This window comes from Pseudopodoces humilis, chromosome 3 (assembly GCF_049639895.1).
Source record: "Pseudopodoces humilis isolate 2021_Gansu_Grassland_sample_001 chromosome 3, ASM4963989v1, whole genome shotgun sequence".
NCBI classification, from domain to species: domain Eukaryota; kingdom Metazoa; phylum Chordata; class Aves; order Passeriformes; family Paridae; genus Pseudopodoces; species Pseudopodoces humilis.
Genome location: NC_142202.1, coordinates 91,244,774 through 91,262,722, shown reverse-complemented (window position 1 = coordinate 91,262,722; position 17,949 = coordinate 91,244,774). Strand labels below are relative to the sequence as shown.

At 33.8% G+C, this 17,949-nt stretch overlaps 1 protein-coding gene across 2 annotated transcripts in view; it reads left to right on the top strand.

The window, feature by feature from the left end:
• The window catches only part of MCPH1 (microcephalin 1), a 129,050-nt gene that overhangs the window by 29,206 nt on the left and 81,895 nt on the right, over window positions 1-17,949 (top strand). For both annotated transcript variants that reach the window (XM_005521941.3, XM_088053543.1), the window contains exons 10-12: window positions 7,453-7,490; window positions 10,512-10,674; window positions 16,475-16,552. In XM_005521941.3, coding sequence (XP_005521998.2) covers window positions 7,453-7,490; window positions 10,512-10,674; window positions 16,475-16,552 — 279 coding nt within the window. The remainder of the gene's footprint in view (window positions 1-7,452; window positions 7,491-10,511; window positions 10,675-16,474; window positions 16,553-17,949) is intronic.

Sequence of the window (17,949 nt, the reverse complement as noted above, 5' to 3'; positions counted from 1 at the left end):
AATGAGCCACTGATGGCTCCAGTGAAGTAGCTGAGGCAAACATTAATTTCTAATGAGCCTTCCATGAAGGGTTGAAACCAACATGACCAAAAATTGAATGTTGATGAGATCTTAAATATCAATTTATTGCAATTAATTATCAATTTATAGCAATTAATTTCACTGAAGCTACTCTACTGTTGCCCACTACCCTTGTGGCTGCTTTTTTTAATCTCGAAGAAAGGCCATAGGGTAACTCACCTGAAGCTTCATGAAGTGCTTTCAGTTGGTCATAAGTCAGCTGTCTGGAAGTATTCTTCACTTCACTGGATCATTATGAAAGCATAATCAATTTTTTTGTTTGAACAGATGAAGCAGATTAATTTATATCATACTTTATTTTTTGTTGGAATTATTTGTAGAAGGGTACAAATTAGTTCTCTTAATCTTGGTGAGGCTGGGGTTAGGAGGAAGATCATATAGCATAAAATTTCAGAAAAAAAAAAAGTTAACTGTGCATGACTTTTTCACAGATCATTTGGGAGGGTGAGTATATGTTGGACGTTATTTGGTACTAATGACAGAATTAATTGGCACCTTAGTATTGTCTTTAAAATGTTTCTGCTTGCCTATACAGGTTTTCTCTGTAACATAGTGTTACCCCATGATAGCCCTGTTTCTTCTTTTTTCTGCCTTGTGACTTTTTTAGGGTGAACAAGTACCCTTCCTTCACCTAAGCTTTCATCTTAGAATCTAATCATGTTAGAATTTAAACTCTAAAGTAGCCTTCTCCTCCCCTGAGCATTCCACATCTTGAGGTACATTTCTGTTTCACTGGTAATCCTGGTGTCTCTTTCTGATACTAGAAAAAGGTTCTTCACCCAGAGGATGGTCACGTGCTGGAACAGGCTCCCCAGGGCAGTGGTCACAGCGTGACCAAGCCTGACAGAGTTCAAGGAGTGTTAAAACACTCAGGCACACAGTGTGTGTGACTCTTAGTGTCCAGTGTGACTCTTAGGGTGTCCTGTGCAGGGCCAGGAGTTGGACTTTGATGATTCTTGTGGGTGCATTCCAACTAAGGATATTCTATGGTTTTGTGATTTCCTCAGGTTTCACATAATAAGGTAAAGACATGAGATTTTCCTAGTAAGATACAGTTAAGAACGTGACTGCTGCTTTTCCTGAGTGATGCTGACCAGGGAATCAATCCCTAATTGTACCTGTTGGAAAGGCTCGGGCTTCCTGTTGGAATGAGAATCGCTACTGCCTGTGCTTGTAGAAATGATAATAATAATGTCATGCTGATTGACAGGGAAGTTTTTTGCTTGCAGTTGAATGATTGGGAAGGAGCACCTCCTCTCCCCTTAATTTTTTGTCTATCCTAATAAAAAAAAAAAAAATCCCTCTCATTTTGCTAATGATAGGTAAACCTGTCCTTCAAAGTTGCGGAATGCTGGGAAATCTATCCCTTGCTAAAGTTTTGAATCCCTATGGTTGGAATTTTTTATTTTTCTTAAATATAGTTGTTAGCTATGATTGGTTGCATGTGGAAAACCAAAAATGTCAGAAAGTTGTGAACTCTGACACTGCTAGCCTGAAAAGTCCGAAGCTATTCTGTCTCTTTTATCTTGCAACAGAAGTTCTAGGGGTTCCTATGTCTTCAATTACAGTATTTCTCATTATTTTTTTGTATTTGGCAGTGAAGGAAAAATGGTGCCCAGGCACCTGTCACATAATCTAATTTTTCTGTCTTCTCACAGACTAGTTTATTTTTTCATCTTCCCACATGACAGTACTGGATTTGGTTTGGATAGGCTCATTTTTTTGCATCTTTTTAGGACCAAAGCAGAGGTATATGTTTAGTGAGGAAATTACAGTTGAAATTTACTTTTGCAGCCAGAAGAAACTTGAAAAATATCAGTATCAAAGGACTGATAAGAGAAAGGCCAGCCAGAAAGTAAATTACAGTTTTGAATAATTGCTGTTTAAAAGTACTGAATAGTAATCATTCATTAAAATTACCAATTATTTTCAGCTATGAGCCACAATTACTTGAAAAAAATTAATGTAATACTAATAAATTATTTCTAAAAACAGCCTAAAAGTTTTGGGTCCTCATTGCAATCTTCTTGTCTTGGTTTGAAAAAATGGGTGTTTGCTAAGGAAGGCAGGAGCCTCTCTTAAAATGGAAAATGTAAATCTCCTCCTTCTGAATTATTATAATAATAATAATTTTTGAAGTTAAGGGGCTTTCAGGCAAAGATATGGGAGTAGGAATAACAGTTTGTTACTAATATGTATAAATAAAAAGCCTACAATTTAATAGGAAAATTAAAATAAAATGCAGTAGTACAAAAAATACTGACAGAGTCCGAATACAACTTGACACCCGCTTGGTCAAGTTGTTGGTAACAGCTTGATTAAGTGCTGGCCACAGTTTTCTTGGAGTGGCAGACGTGGTTTTGTTGAAGCAGTGGTTTTGTAGAAGGGTGTAGTTTTCTTTTGAAGGTTGTGGTGATACAGAACGGTCTGGGGTTTTTTGGGAATCTAGTGGAAAAAGTCTGACTGTGGTGTTCTAAGCCTCAGATTATATCCAGGTCGGAATGCTTGGCTCCTCCCCCTGGGTGGAGCATCTCCCAATGGGACGATGGAATTTTATCAGTCATGCAGTGAGACTCAGTGGCCCATTAACAGAAGATATCCCCCTGGAGGGAGGATGGGTCCTGGAAGAGATAAAGAACATTGTCCCAACCTGGTTTTAACAGATGGTAATAGAATAACAGATAGTCCTGGTTACATCTTGCATTGCAACCTCAGATGCTTCTTAAATACAAGCAGAGTGAAATTAACCTGATTAATATTCCTATGCTACCTACAGAGCTGTCTTTTGGTTCATATACTAATAAGACTGAAGATTATTGCTTCTGAAATGCAGTTGTAAAGATCAAAATTGATTATAAGGGTACTAAACCAATTACAAAAGCATATAATGGACGTACAATAGCCAGAGAAGAAAGGGATTTGAAGATTATAAAACAGATAGTATAATATACTCTCCCTTAAACTTTCTTTGCTCATACATGCACTGGTTTTTTCCTACCTGCCTCCCACCCTCCAAAAGTTCTTTATCCCTTGTATATTAGCCAAACCACCTAGGGTATCTTGTTGAGTCCTGAAGTTGAAGATCTTCTTTCACTCCACTAAAACTTGTATCTGAGTTTGAGACTACTCTGAGGCTTATTTCTTTCAGAACTTTAGTCAACTCTAAGGCACAAGAGGACCACTGGGACTAAGTAATACACAATTTAAAAGTACTTTACTTGAAATAATTTCTTGAAAAATATTTGAGACCTGGGTTTTTGATACAAAGACAAAATGAGATCTAATATAGATAGGCTGGAATTTAATCAGTGACAAATCTAAACCTATTCCTATCAAATTAATTATTTGCATGAATACACTTTATTCATGAGAACTAATCTGGAAAAACATTTTATGGTCTCATTTTCATTCATTTGTCACTTACAAAAAAGAACTCATGACATGCTTAACAAAGCAAAGTTTGAATTCATCTTCTTGAAAAGCAGCTTGTACAAAACAGGGCTTTTTTCTTCCAGCTTTTTTCTTCTTCATCTCCAAGAAACATCAGCTCAAACTTAGATGAGAGAAAGAACACATTTTGAGGTTGGATACCTCTTTTGTTCTGTAGATCAGTTAACATATAGGAGGTATCACTTTTAAGCACTGGGGAGATTTACAAATACTGTTTCCTTCTAGCTACTGAAATGAATGTTATGTATTTCAGATGGCTTTGAAAAACCTTGTTGTTGGCAGACACTAAAGAAATACTTAATGCAACTGTGCTTCTAAGAAATATGGAAATGGAAAGCTGAAGCTGTCATTTATAATGAAGTCTGTATTGCAGACCTCAAAAATAATTCAGAAAGAAGTGTGTGCTCTGATTCAGAGTATGGGTATACAACTCTTCAGGACTCAGAGATTAATGGTAAATAAAAGGGACAGTTAACTTAATACCACCTTTTCCAGTGTTTTATTAATAATAATCCTGCTAAAAACATCCATTAGAACTCATAATGATGCTCACCAGATGTCTTTTTGCTGGTCAGAAAAGAAAATGCTAACTTTTTTTTTTTCAATAGAAGTAACATGTAAAATAAAACAGACACAAAAAAGCACAGAAGAAAAATTGCATAGTAGGGGGTGGGGGAGAAAGCAATTAACTTGAAAAATGTAGAACTGAAAATTAGAACATAGTTTGGCTAAGTTTTCCACTTGGTAACTGTAATTAAAGAGAGCTGCTTGTCTTACTGAAGCAATAAAACAAAATATTGTCTGCTTAGCAAATGACCTTTAACTTGCAAAAATATGCAGTTCTGAATGCAAATGAAATAATAGCCTGGAAGAAATTAAATTTATTTCCCATTTTTACATTTTGTGTGTACCCTTCTGCATTCTTGAGTCTTTGAACCATTTCTAAGTACACTGACAAGACATTTGTTCAGAATACTCACTGCGTCATGTACATGATGTGTGGTAGCATAAAAGCTACAATTCAAAAGCTGACCTTGCAGGGTAAGGTCAGGACAGGCTGTAGATTTCCTGATTTGTGTGGATCCAGTATTTTTACTTACCTATAGGCAAGGTATTAAGGGACTGTTAAAATTTCTGCTCTGAAGCTGAAGAAGCAGCTGCAGGATCTCAAGCTGCACTGGCCTTGGTTTATAGTATGGCTTCTTTTTAACTCAAGTTTGACAAAAATAGTAGTGTGATTAGTAACGCTTCAATAACATTTATAAAAAAAATTGCAAGGAAGGATGTTTTTCTGAACTGACACATCAGGATCTACTTTACAGCTAATACTACTCTCAAGAACCTAGTATAATTGCTCTGTGTGGATTTAACTCCAGACTTTTAGCCAAGGAGCTTGAGTGTGATGGCAATGAGGCCTGGCTTCAGGTAGTCTAGGAGAATATCATGGCTGTGCTGAAACATACACATTTGATATAGATGAGTTTTTCCACCCAGAAAGACTAGACAGGGCAAAGCAAAACCTTTTTTTTAAGCCCTGTCTTTTGCCTTCCTAGGCTGCTCCATCCCAGAATCCTTTAATGCTCATGAATTTATGGAGATCCTGCAATGTGTATTAAGACAGTATGAGGTATATACTCATAATAATGTGGCTTCACATCTGATTTTAATCATCTGACCTAACCTGTGCAGTAATGTGCAGTGCTTTTGCCACAAGAACCCTTGCTCAGTGTGTTATTAGAAATCTTCTTTGAGTACTTATTCTCAAATTTTGAATGTATGTAACTTAATACTAATATGTTCATGTTATGATAGATATATTTGATGTATATTGTTGCAGTGTCACTATTTTTGCACAAATTTTTTATATATAAAACTTCAGTGTAGAATCGAGTTGGAACTTCCAAGAGCAATTAAATGTGACTGCTTGTTTGGAGTTGGAAGTAATGCAGTAGAAATTCTTTTGTCTAAGAATAGAACTAAATTTGATCAAGATAAGTGTATATTCTTTTCAGTTGTCAGGCTAGCAGTAGAGTAAGACATCATCAGTAAGTATTGCTGGCAACAAGTTAGAGTTTGGAAACTTGTATTTCCAAAAATACTGCATCGAATTTCTTTCAAATATTTCAATGCAAAAGTTTTATCCTTTTTTTATTTTGAATTTTTGTTCTGTTTTATTGTTATTTGGGTTTATATTTTCACAGGGTATACATAGTCAGTTTGAAGTATTGTAGAGCTTACATAGTGTGTTCTGAGTGCATGTTTATCATGAATTTTAAAAATTATTAAATATGCTGCATTATGTTACTTCTTAAGATATAAATAGTATCTGGATTTTGTGTTTTTTAAATGTACACAACCACAGAATGAAATTACCATATGTATGTTGAAATGACTACTACTTGTGTTATCTTTAATCTAATTTGTCAATGGTATCTAAATTGTGCTCTATGCAAAGAGTGTTCATATAATGAACAGTCATGGTGCGCATTATTAGTCTACATTCTATTAGTCTAATAGTCTACACAGGTAATTCCAACTCTTTCCTTAAATGTGAAAGATTACTTGGATAGCAAACTGTTCTGTGCTCATAACAGAGGTCAGAAGGAATTGCATCAGATTTCTCTCTTCTGTTCTTTGATTCATTGCTGGGTAAAACGAGTTGCCCTGGAATATTTTTTTTGCCTGTGCTCCCAGTTCAAAATATTTTTGTACTCTTAACTCAGCGCATTACTCAAAAGAAACTGAATTTTAGTAGAGACTTTGGGAGCTTACTACTTGTGGTTGTGGTAATATGTTTGGTGGCAGAAGTGGAAGTTAGTATTTCATATGGAGCAGTAGCTATATGGATAAATAATTTAAATTCATATACTGATTTTGAAAATTAGAAATAGTTTTTTGAAATCATTGTATAAAATTGAGTCAGTCTGCTTTTTCTACAGGATTAAAATGTTTGTATATAGATATATTTATGCGTGTTTCTGTAGCTACAAATAATTCTTAGCTAAGATGATCAAAATCTCTTCTTACATATGTTTTTTGACATAGACCATATTCTGTGTAGTTATATATTTCTCTGATACTGCTAAAATTCATGTTCTCTCCAACCTTTGTGCATACTGGAGGCTTTCATGGTCAATGGTGATGAACTTCCTCCTCTTCTGACCTCTGTAATAATAATTCTTCCCAAGCTTATTTGAAGTCCGTATGGGGCAAACATTCCTGCTTCTCAAGTAAGCTATGGGGAGTATTGCAGAAGGTAGGGGTGCTTTTTAAGGTGTCTCAGAATAGCTGATTTGAGTATTGCTGTATTCTTTGAGTATACCCTGTGTGTGATACTACTTGCACAACTTTTATTCAGTAGAAAATACTGAAGAATGAAAGAATGTTTATTTAACCTTGACATAAAATACTGAAAATGTGCCAAGAACCCCCAAAAATACACTATCAAAATAAAAACAAAATAATTAAAATTATATTTCTTGTTTCTGATGTGTCCTAGCCAGTTTCTACCTTTCTTTTGGAAGAAACTGGAATTTTAAATTATAGTTTTTCTTTATTGTGGGTAAGCTGCCTTTTCCTTTCCATCTGATGAAAAGTCAGTAGACCAGTACTGTTTTTATTTCTGTGGCATCTCAGGTTGGAAATCCTTTGCATTTTGTTTTTTCTAAAAAAAGCTTACATTCCTGTCTTCTGTATCATTTGCTGTGACATAAAACGATTGAAGGGTTTTCCTTCCTTCCATGTAATCAAAGTTTAGTATTTCTAGTATATATGTTAATTAGTACAGCCTCTTCCCCAGGTGATATTATAGTTGTGAAGTAGTCTGCACCTTTTAACATAACATTTTCTAATTTAAGGAGTTTTTTTCAAATGGTTTTTTTCCAGATTTTTGATGTTTTCTTGTTTCTTTCATGTCTCTAGCCAACAAGGACACTAGTTATGACAAGTATGTCTTCTGAGTAAGTATTAACCATTTTGACTATTTAGTCAGCCCACCATTTAAATTTCAATGTTGATATTTTTTTTTATGCCTACAGAAAGTAAAATTTAACTTTGAGTTCTGCACTTTATTTCATTCTGTATTCTAGCTATAAACTTGTTCATACATGTATATGTAGTTGTTATTTGCACTGTATGTGTGTGTCTTTGTTGCTGTGGTGGAGACTGAAGTAGATCCATAAGTGAGTTCAAAAGGGCTTCAGAGCAATAAAAGTAAAATTTTAAGCAAGTTTTGAATTTTTCTGAAGGAAATGTAAATAGTTGTATGTAGTAAATGGTTCAGCCCAGCACAGCCTTTTTGCCATACGTTTTAATTATTTCTATTTAAAAAGTCATAATCTGAAACATCAGTTTAAAATGTTTTATTTCATACAAATAGCTGCAGAATAAATATCAGTTGTAGGCTTTTTAGTGACTTAGTTTCAAAACATCAGAAGCAGCTGCCACTGCATATTTTGGGGGAGAGTTAATAATTTTCTGGCATGCTCTTATCATTCTCTTAAAAGTCTTAAAGCATAAGGAACATCCAACAAAAACATGATTCCATATTTTATACTACACTTGCTTACAGTTTTTGAATTCTTTTTCAAAAGTCCAGATATTTATACTACCCAAAAATCTGTTTCAGGTTTGAAGTAGCTAAATGTTGACAGTTACATGGAAATACATACTCAGAAACAGCACTTAGTGGCTATGCTTTCAGAAGTTTTTGTAAAAGGTTTTCAACAGCTGTTAACAAGTGTACTTATATATGTCAGAAACATTAAATGGAATTAATATTGTTCTTCTATTTGATGTGACTGGATGCTAGTAACACCAAAACTATAAAAGTCATGCACAATGCAGAATCACTGTGGAGGAGGTAAAGATCATCACTACAGTGCAGATAGAAAGGGAAAACAGAGGCTGTGGTCTACCTGAAACAGGAGAACAAATACTGGCTGAGCTGGAGAATTTATTTTGTTTTTAAAGAGGTCATCAATATATTATTTCTTTCATGTTCCTGTATGTTGACTTCCCCACTACCCAATTACTGTTTCATTAAATTAAATTGTTGGGGGATAACGATTGCTTTTCTTCAGAACCTTACCATCAAGACTGCTTTTGGCTGACTGCAATTGTAGGCATTTATCTGCATGTAAATGGGTGAAGGGAAAAGGACTCCTTCTGAAACAACTAAAGAACAGAAAACACTGCTCCAAAACACAAACCAGTGGTCAAAATCCAATTCTACTACCCAGTAACTATAGCCTCAAAAGTGGTTCAGTAGAATTTACATTTTAAGGTGCATGAATTCAATGGTTTCATGGCATTGGGTTTTGCAGTGATATTAGATGCTGCTCACTGATTCACAGCCACACGGCTAATTTTCTGGTTTAAAAATTCAGTGAAATTTTGCTGTAAATTTTCATCCACCAATATTTGCAGCTACCTCAAGTATAAACTGGTAAGTTTCCTATGCAGTTTGTAAGATGTCTTCGATTCAAGACTTGTACAACAGAATTTTTTCTTCTCCTTGTAAGGAATTTTGTATAGACACAGGAAGAACTTAGAAAAGGTTCACATAAAGCATGGAGCATATGTAGTCTGGGCAAGGCCAGCCCGTATGGGTTGCAGTGTTGCAAAAACATTCACTTGTAGGCTATATCAAGCTAAAGCTCATAAAATGAAAAAGGAATACTAAGAGTTCTAGTAACAATCAAAGCTATATAGCCAAGGCCAGAATTCATACTGGAGAGAGGGTTAGTCATAGGATTTTTTTTAAGTATCTCAACATACAATATCACCTTTTGATTTTATTATGAGATTAATTTGCTGCACTGCTTTCACTATTATTTTTTTTTGTTATAAACTTCTTGAAAAACAGATTGCTCCAATTTTTGTAAGAATTTTTTTTGCGGTTTCATTTGGATTCGGCAAGTAGTGTTTGTTTTAGCTGGGATATTTTGGGAGTTTTAAGAGACTTCCTTTCTGTGGAGTTAAATATAGTGAGAACAAAGCAACCCCAGAGGCTTCTGGAGATGCTCTGAGTGCACTAGCATTGTGTGTGTGATTAACTCACAAGTTCTGCCTTAAAGGATCACCACTGTGATAGGTGTGACTGTGTTCAAGGTTGTGCCTTGTGTTGCATGGACATTTCCAAGTTAGTCTGAGGAGCAGAGAGGCCACCAGAATTTTGCTTTCATTTACAGATATTTAAGGATCATTTATAATTGTAAAGTAATCATTAATAAAAGCAGTAAATTATTATCATGCAACAACTTTTCTCTAGTGATACCAAGATCTTCCTTTTTTCATAATTATATATTTATGTGCTCCTGTGTAGCTATGTAGAGAGCTCAAATTAGAAATTCAAAATTAGAATTCCAGTTATGGATGGCAATTCTGGACTTTAGATCTAATTTTATATATATTTCATTATAATTGTGTTTAAAGATAAGTGAATTTTTAATTTAAACATTGGCATAGATGTGTAGGTAGAAAGCCAGATAGAACTTTATGACTTCTCTCTAGATTTAAACACAGCATTATTCAGATGCTGAAAATCTGGTGTTTCCTAATGAAAAACTGTTAAATGTGCTGTGTCTAAATATTTATGTTTCTTGGTAATAATTTTTATAGTACTACAAAAGAAACCAAGATTTAGGCTCTGTTGTGTTGGGCACAAACAACTTAATAGATAATTGTGCTCTCAAAAGCTTTTATTTAAAAAAGATAGATGTGAGGGGCTAAAGGGCTTTGATGTGCAATTAGATGTGATTTTGTGATAATATAAAAGGGTCTGTTTGGACTCTGAAGAGGCTAATGAATTTAGGGCTAGCAAGTGGTTAAAAGGCTTAGTGAGAAAAGGATAAAAAATGTTTAGTGGGGAAAGAAATGAGGTGAATTTGAATTAATTTGTGTTGTGCGTATATGCTTTTATAATTCTGCCTTCCTCCATTCAATATTGCATGGGATTTTTTACCTTTTCTTCTTTTTAGGAAGCAAAATATGGTAATACAGATTGTGAATAAACTTGGAGACTTTTTGTTCTCAAATGAAGTGTGTGAAACAACAAGTCATGTAGTTACTGGGAGTCCTCGTCGTACCTTGAATGTTATGCTGGGAATTGCTTGTGGCTGTTGGATTGTTTCTTATGAATGGGTAAGAAATTCTTTTTAACTTTACTAAACAATAAATTAAATTTAGTTTGTATAGGTGAAATACCAATCATGTTTGTGCCCACATTACATGCAATAATGCCGATTTTAACTTATTCAGACTTACTTAGAGTTAGTTCAGTTAGATGAAATTTGTCTTTGTGAAGATCTGTTAATTTGTTACAGTTTTTCAGTGCTTACTTTAACCAAATATTCCTGTATTGTACCCAATTATCTATTTTAGGAAGGTCCAAGGACTGATCTCATGGATGAGAAACTCATGTCCCATACATTATTTTTGGACAGGTTAATTTCTGCTCAACATTAGCCAACTCACATTATTCAGATTGAACTTTTTATATCCTGATATATTTATGTTATGTTCTGAAACATGTATTGTGTAAAAATTAGTAAAAATGAAGGGAAATTCTTGAATATTTCACTGCAAGTGGGAAAAATGTCAAATAGAAATAGTAGTGACTGGGTGGGGAACTTATCTGTCAGCCCAGGCTTAAACCATCTCAACTGCTCACTGTAATAATAAAGATTAACCACTCAATCTAACATTGCAGATGACAGTTTCTCAGCTTTCCTCATGCTTCCAGAGCTATAAAACATAGATGTTGAAATTTTTATGGAAATATCTCTTCATCTTATACAGAAAAGGGTTATTGAATAACTAAATTTCTTTATTTCCTCTTTCTTACAAATACTTTAAAATTTACTTGTTGGGCAGAAAATAAACTGCTGCCTTTTTTTTTTCAAGACGTCTGGCACTTACCAGTATGGAGCTTGTCCTATATGATATATATGCAGTTATCTGATGTTGCTGTGATAGACTGCAGGTTTTTCAGAAGTTCTTTGTGATTAATTTCCCTTGAAATAGAAGCTTTGCATCTTTGGTCACCTTTAGCATCTAGTAATGTGCCTTTTTGGCAAAAGAAGACTAATAGCATCCTTGGCTGCATTAAGAGGAACATATTTGAGCAGAGGGTTTGGAGAAGAACATCTCCACAGACTCATGCCAGCCTTCTATAGGATTCCTTGCATCTATTAGTTGAATACACTGAATTCTGCCCCACACTTAGCTTTGTATGGAGCTTTAAACAAGTCACAACATAATTATCACAAGTTACTTTTTCATAACAGGGTGCTCAAACATGAAAGATGCATTCTTCCTTGAGAAAAAGCTTCAAAAAACTGCTAAGATAGCTAGAGCTACAGATAAGTACTACAAAATAGATTCCTGTTTTTGTACATGAGGCAGTATTGGATAATTAGTATTCCTGCAAGTGCTGTCCTAGAATTTCATTGCCTGTTTTATGCCTTGCACTTCTGTGAACGAAGGCATGGTGAAAATATCTGCCTATGCTCTTCACAGACCAGTATTGATTGAAAATGTTGTCCTCTTGCGTTATGGTCTACTTTGTAGACTCCTCATGGGATCATCTATATCCCTCATATAATACCAGTAAGTTGAATGAATTGTTCCAAGTATTAGTTTGTTGCTGTAGATGTTATTGGATCAAATCCTGATGCTGTTTTCACTCCTTTTATAAAGCTGCTATTTAGACAAAATTCTGGAGTTACTAGGAGAGGCACATGAGAAAGAACTAGAGACAAACTTCAGATCTTCAAATCAAAAGTTTGTTTGATCTTTTAGTATCTGCTTATCTGAAAGATTGCTGTTTTAAATATTTATAGAACTGTGCTTATCTCATTCACAGAGACTGGGTCTAACTTTGCCCATTCCCTCTATTTATTTGTTTGTTTGTTTGTTTAGCTGAAATAAAACAGTGCTTTGAACTTTTTTTAAAAAAATATTTCTTCACCTGGTTAAATCATTGAATCATATAATATAAGAACATTATTGTCTTATTTGATATTTTGTCAATAGCATACTTTTGCCATCTTTTTACCCAAACTGGTTAACTAGAGAAGAGAAAACTGAAGCCTTACCTTGCCAGAATTAGGAATTCAGTGGGAAATAATTTTCTCCTTTTATTGATGTTACATAACTGAATCCTTTAAATGTAATCAATCCTACCATTAGTATTTTTACTGATAAAATAGTTCAAATTGGATAAATAAAATAATCAATCTGGAAAAAATTTGCAGTACCTTATAAACATGGTATTACTTTTAAGCAGTGATGATTTCTTTTGGAAGATGTTTATCAGCATTTGAAGAAGCTATTTACCGCTGCCTTTTGATTTGTAATGTGGACATAATTTATGCTGAAGTATTTTTTTTTCCTAAGAAAAACTTAAAATGTTATTTTTAAAGATGGATGCTGGAGAACTACCAAATTTACCATCAGACATTTAATCTTCATAGCACTCCATTTACACTTTCAAGATGAATTATTCAAGTACAGATACCATATGATCATTCAGTGTGCTAGCTGGATAGGTGAGAGATCTTAATAACTAATCAAATAGGGTGTTTTCAGACCCATTGAGCTCTTTTGTAACTGCACAATTGAAAACTTCTAGATAGTTCTTTCTTCTCAACAGAAACACACATTCTGAAGTATTTCAGCCAAGAATAGTATTGCAAATCATAACTTTTTTGCATGAATCTGAAGAATTTTTTGGTGTTGCTTTGAAAATAAAACTGCTTGAAAAATTGCCAGTCAGAAGCAAACTTTCTGTGACTTGGAATGGAAAGCTCTTGTCTTTGTTTTCATGAAAACTGAATGTTTTAGTGAATGGTGACCTAATTATTTACTGCAGGACCTGTTCATGAACTCACTATCCAATTTTCTTTTTATCTAGGAAAGTAGATATGATGCCTTTGTACTCAATTCCAGAACCATGATAGACAAGCATTAATCCATCTTTTGTTAAGACAAACAAATTACATTTCTAAACAAAATTCTGTAAATACTACAAGGGTTGATAAAGGTCATTGCTGTAGAATTGGCCTGGAAAATGAAATAGGATTACTTAATCATAACTAATCTTTTGGGTTTATATTTTAATCTATTTCAGTTGTTTTCCAGCTACTTTTGATACAAACATAATTTTGGTATTATAAGCACGTGATGTATATGTAATACAGCACAGCACATCTGTTCCTGCTCAAGTTTATTTATGAAGAATTTCTTCTAATGTTGTATGTCTCTATGAATTTTATTCATAGTTAACAATTTTCTTGGTTCAGTTAAAGTTGATTTATATTGTGATTAAGAGAAATTACATTAAGAAATTTCTTTTACATTCAATAAATATATGCAGCTATAAGTTTTAAGCTAAGAGGCTTTGATATTTTTAGTGCAAATTGTTAAAAGTAGTTGTAAAAACTATACAGAGGTACCACCCTAAAATTTATAACTTACAATCCTAAGTTGCAGTCTTAACTGTATTTTTTTAAGAAGTTACAATACTTAGCTGAACACTGCAATGCATTATTAGGTTTTGAATATTTTTAAAGGTCATTGATTTATTAATGAGATTAACTCTTATTTTTATGTTTGGTACAATATAAAGGCTGTAGAAATTATTTTCTCTTTTTGCACAGCTGTAGCATTTTCAAATATTTGATTGTTCTTTTTCTAAAAGTAAACATAATATTCTTTGGATGTTTTATAATCAAGTTTAGCAACAAGTCTAAGGATATGCTGCTTTTCATTGTCAGCAAAAAAATCACTCTTCATTTACAATAGCCTGAAAAATTTGATACCTCTCCTCACAAGTCAAACATCACTTGTCACTTCACACAAGGCAGCAGCTTTTGCAGAAGTTCACATTAGATGTTGTTGGTTTCCCTGGAAGTAATCAGGCATAAGATACTTTGGACTGAAAACTACAGAACTTACTGAGAAAATAATTTTGTTATGAAAACTGAATTTGCAATTTACTACTTGTAGCAACAGTTTTAGGGCTAAAGAGTTCTTTACAGAAACTTATTTTCTTACTTGCAATTAGGCCATTTTATAAGGTTTACATTGCTAGTTTATGATCAATTTGTTCAGCTTAGAATTTTCCATTCGTGAGCTGTAACATTGTAAAGGATAACTTTACTACACTCAGTATATATAATGCCAGTTTTTATCTATGGGAAATATTTCATAGACTTGTTCACGATTTTAAAAGGGAGCATTTTATCATCTAAATTAAAACTAATAATATATGCACTTGTATGGCAGAGTATTTTAGTTATTGTGAATCAAGCATGGGAATAATTTCAGACACTGATGAAATTCAGCTTGTTCTAAGATGAATAATGACAACTGTTTAATAGTGCATGGCTGTGCTAATGTCTCCATCTATTTGAAATTGTTAGAGAGCTATTAAGGGAAAATATGAGAGAGGTAGAATTAGCCTAAGACAGGGGTTGCCTTTCTGATAAATTCCACATATCCCATTTTGGGGGTATATTTGTGCTTGTTCAGTTAGCTTCACTTGCTCTAGGAGCAACAGGATGTCTCAGTGGTTGGAAACATTACTTTTTTTGAACTTAAGGGTGCCAGATGGCAACTACAGAAGAGACATTGTGAAGCTTAAATACCTGTGAAGGGGAAAAGTTGTTGAATTGAGTGACAGTGAACAAACTTGGCAAAGATACCTGTGTTTTACCTCTGTGAGAAGCTTCATGGCTCACCACTTATAAAGCCAATAAGGAAAAGAATCTCATCTTCCATCAGAATGGGCTTCGGAATTTAGACTGTCTACAAATTAGGAGTAGTATGTTCTTTGTATGACTCATGGGCATAGCCAATGTAGGAACTTTATCTTTTTCCATTTTCCCATTAAGACAATGCTTTTAACAATTGAGGGATAGTATTTGAATACTCTCCCATGCAGCTTCTAATATTATAGTAAACCAACTGCAAGTTATGATAAATTGTTCTGAAAAGTGCTTAGAAAATCAATCCATAAAAAATGCTGTATGGAGTAGTTTGGATGGAAAGTTTTACCAAAAAAAAAAAATTATAATACTGTATTTCAGAAATTGGAAATACAACCATTTTAAGTTGTTAACCAGTTTGCGCTGATCCTGATGGGAGCAGAAGTCTGCAAGTGGGCCACAGTTTTAGGGTTACTAGTCTCTAAAGATGGTATTGATCCAGTGTTTCAGAGCTCAGTTGAACACGAATGATTATGTATTTTCTAGAGAGTTAGTGTTCTGCAGTCTTTTTTTGTGCTCTAACATATGACACTGACAAAGGAGGATACCACAGAGAAAGAAATTGAATTATTCTTCTTTGCAGGATGATTTATATATATAATGTGCATTTTATGCAATAGTTGCATAATCCTTGTAGTAGTAGGGGTCCAGTACTGTTTGACATCTTCATTTATGAGTTGGATGATGGGGAAGAATGCACCCTCAGCAAATTTGCAGATGTGAGAGAAACAGAAAGCTGTGAGGAGTGTTTGATACACCAGATGGGTGTTTCTGTTCAGATGGACTTTGACAAGCTGGAGAAATAAGCCAACAGGAACTTCATGAAATTCAATGATTACTGAACTGAGAGAACAGAACTCATATATTGTAACTTCCATTTCCAAATTTTTGCTCTGCAATATGTGATTAAAAATAGTTGAATTTTCTAATATCCTCACAATGTTTTAAACTTTATTATAGCTATGCATAGAAGTACTGACTGATATTTCAATGGTTTGTTTTAGTTGTAAAATTTGTATCTTTCTGATTTATTGATTTTTCAGCAAATCATTTGGTTTGGATAAATGAAATAGCAAACCAGCTATTGTAACAGCACTGTGACTTCTAATTACACATTCAAAAAGTTTATTTTAGAAATTTTAAGATTCTGCTTACCACTTATTTTATTTTAGGTTCTGTGGTCTTTGGAATTAGGCCACTGGATCTCAGAGGAACCATATGAACTTTCATCCAGCTTCCCTGCAGCTCCTGTAAGTTTAATGGTCCTTTAAGCTTGTGAACCTTCTTTTGTTTATCTGGGAAATGATTTTCCCTCTAAATAGGTTTTGTGAATAAGAAAGGCTACTAGAAAAATATTTTTTAAAGCACATACTGCAAGGAATTATTTTCTTCTTCATCCACTATTTTTTGAAATGTATGCAAAACCTTTGGTACATGTGGAAAATGCAAAATATTGGTTCACTAATTAACACCTTAATAAACCAGCATCTTACTGGAGTATAAATATACTTTAATTTTATTTCTATCTGTACCTGTATACAAACTGGAGGGGCATATTATTGCCAAATGGAAAGATCTGCAGGTCAGGGACTCAATTTCTTTGGCCCAGAAATTACTTGGGCAATGGAAAATTACTATGGTCTTCTAGAACTACTAAGCTGGAAAAAATGAAGTATTTTTCCTGCCTCTAATAATCATTCTCAAGTACTGAATAGGGAACTAGTGCAAAAGAGGAAATGTGGGGGCATGATGTACCTGTGTAGACTTCAGTGCACTTCATGTATTGTAATTTATTAAGCAGGAATTCTATTTTGGTTTTAAAAAAAGTCTAATCCTAGCTGGCTACTATTCAATCATTCCAATAATTTTCCCTCCACTAAATTAGTGTCTGCAATTTATTTCTCAAAATTTCATACAGGCTTTGAAGAAAGTACAGTTAATGGAGTATGAAATTTATTTCTACTGTAATTTTATTAACTGTTAGGAATTTCTGTTTAGCATTCTTTCTAAATCTATAACTAATGTAAATTTATATATTCAACATGAAGCTTTATTTCATGACTGTAAGTTGTCTGTTCTCAAACTTTAGGAAAACTGAAGCAGTTATTCTCAAATAACCCTAAAGAAATTAATTATCCATTATTTAATGTATATTTTTTAATAAAATTAGAAAGTAGATTGTGGTATATAGTAAATACAGTAAGAATTGTAAAACTTAATGTGAAAAATAAATAAGAAGTATGTTATTTTTTCCACTTCTCTGTATTTCTATGAAAAAATCTACACTGAATTTCATGTGAAGTTGCTTTGAATTTTCTGTTTCTTTTCAGACTATCTTGATTACAAAGTATGCTATCAGTAACAATGTACAAAGCATTCTTTAGAAGTGCTTCCTCTTGGGTTTGTGTTTGAGATTCCATTTAGAGGTTTTATTCTGGAAGCAGAAGGAGAATTTGAGAGATGGTGAGAATGTGAAATTGAGGGAAGTTAGGGTTGTGCTAAGAACCTGAATCACTTCTTTTTGCAATGTGCTGTTCTTGTAAAGGAACAAAGTTGGAGTGCAAGGCAATATTTCCATCACCATTCCAATCATTCCCTTATTTAGTCCCTCTTCATTTCTTACTGTAACAGATAACTTATTTTTTTA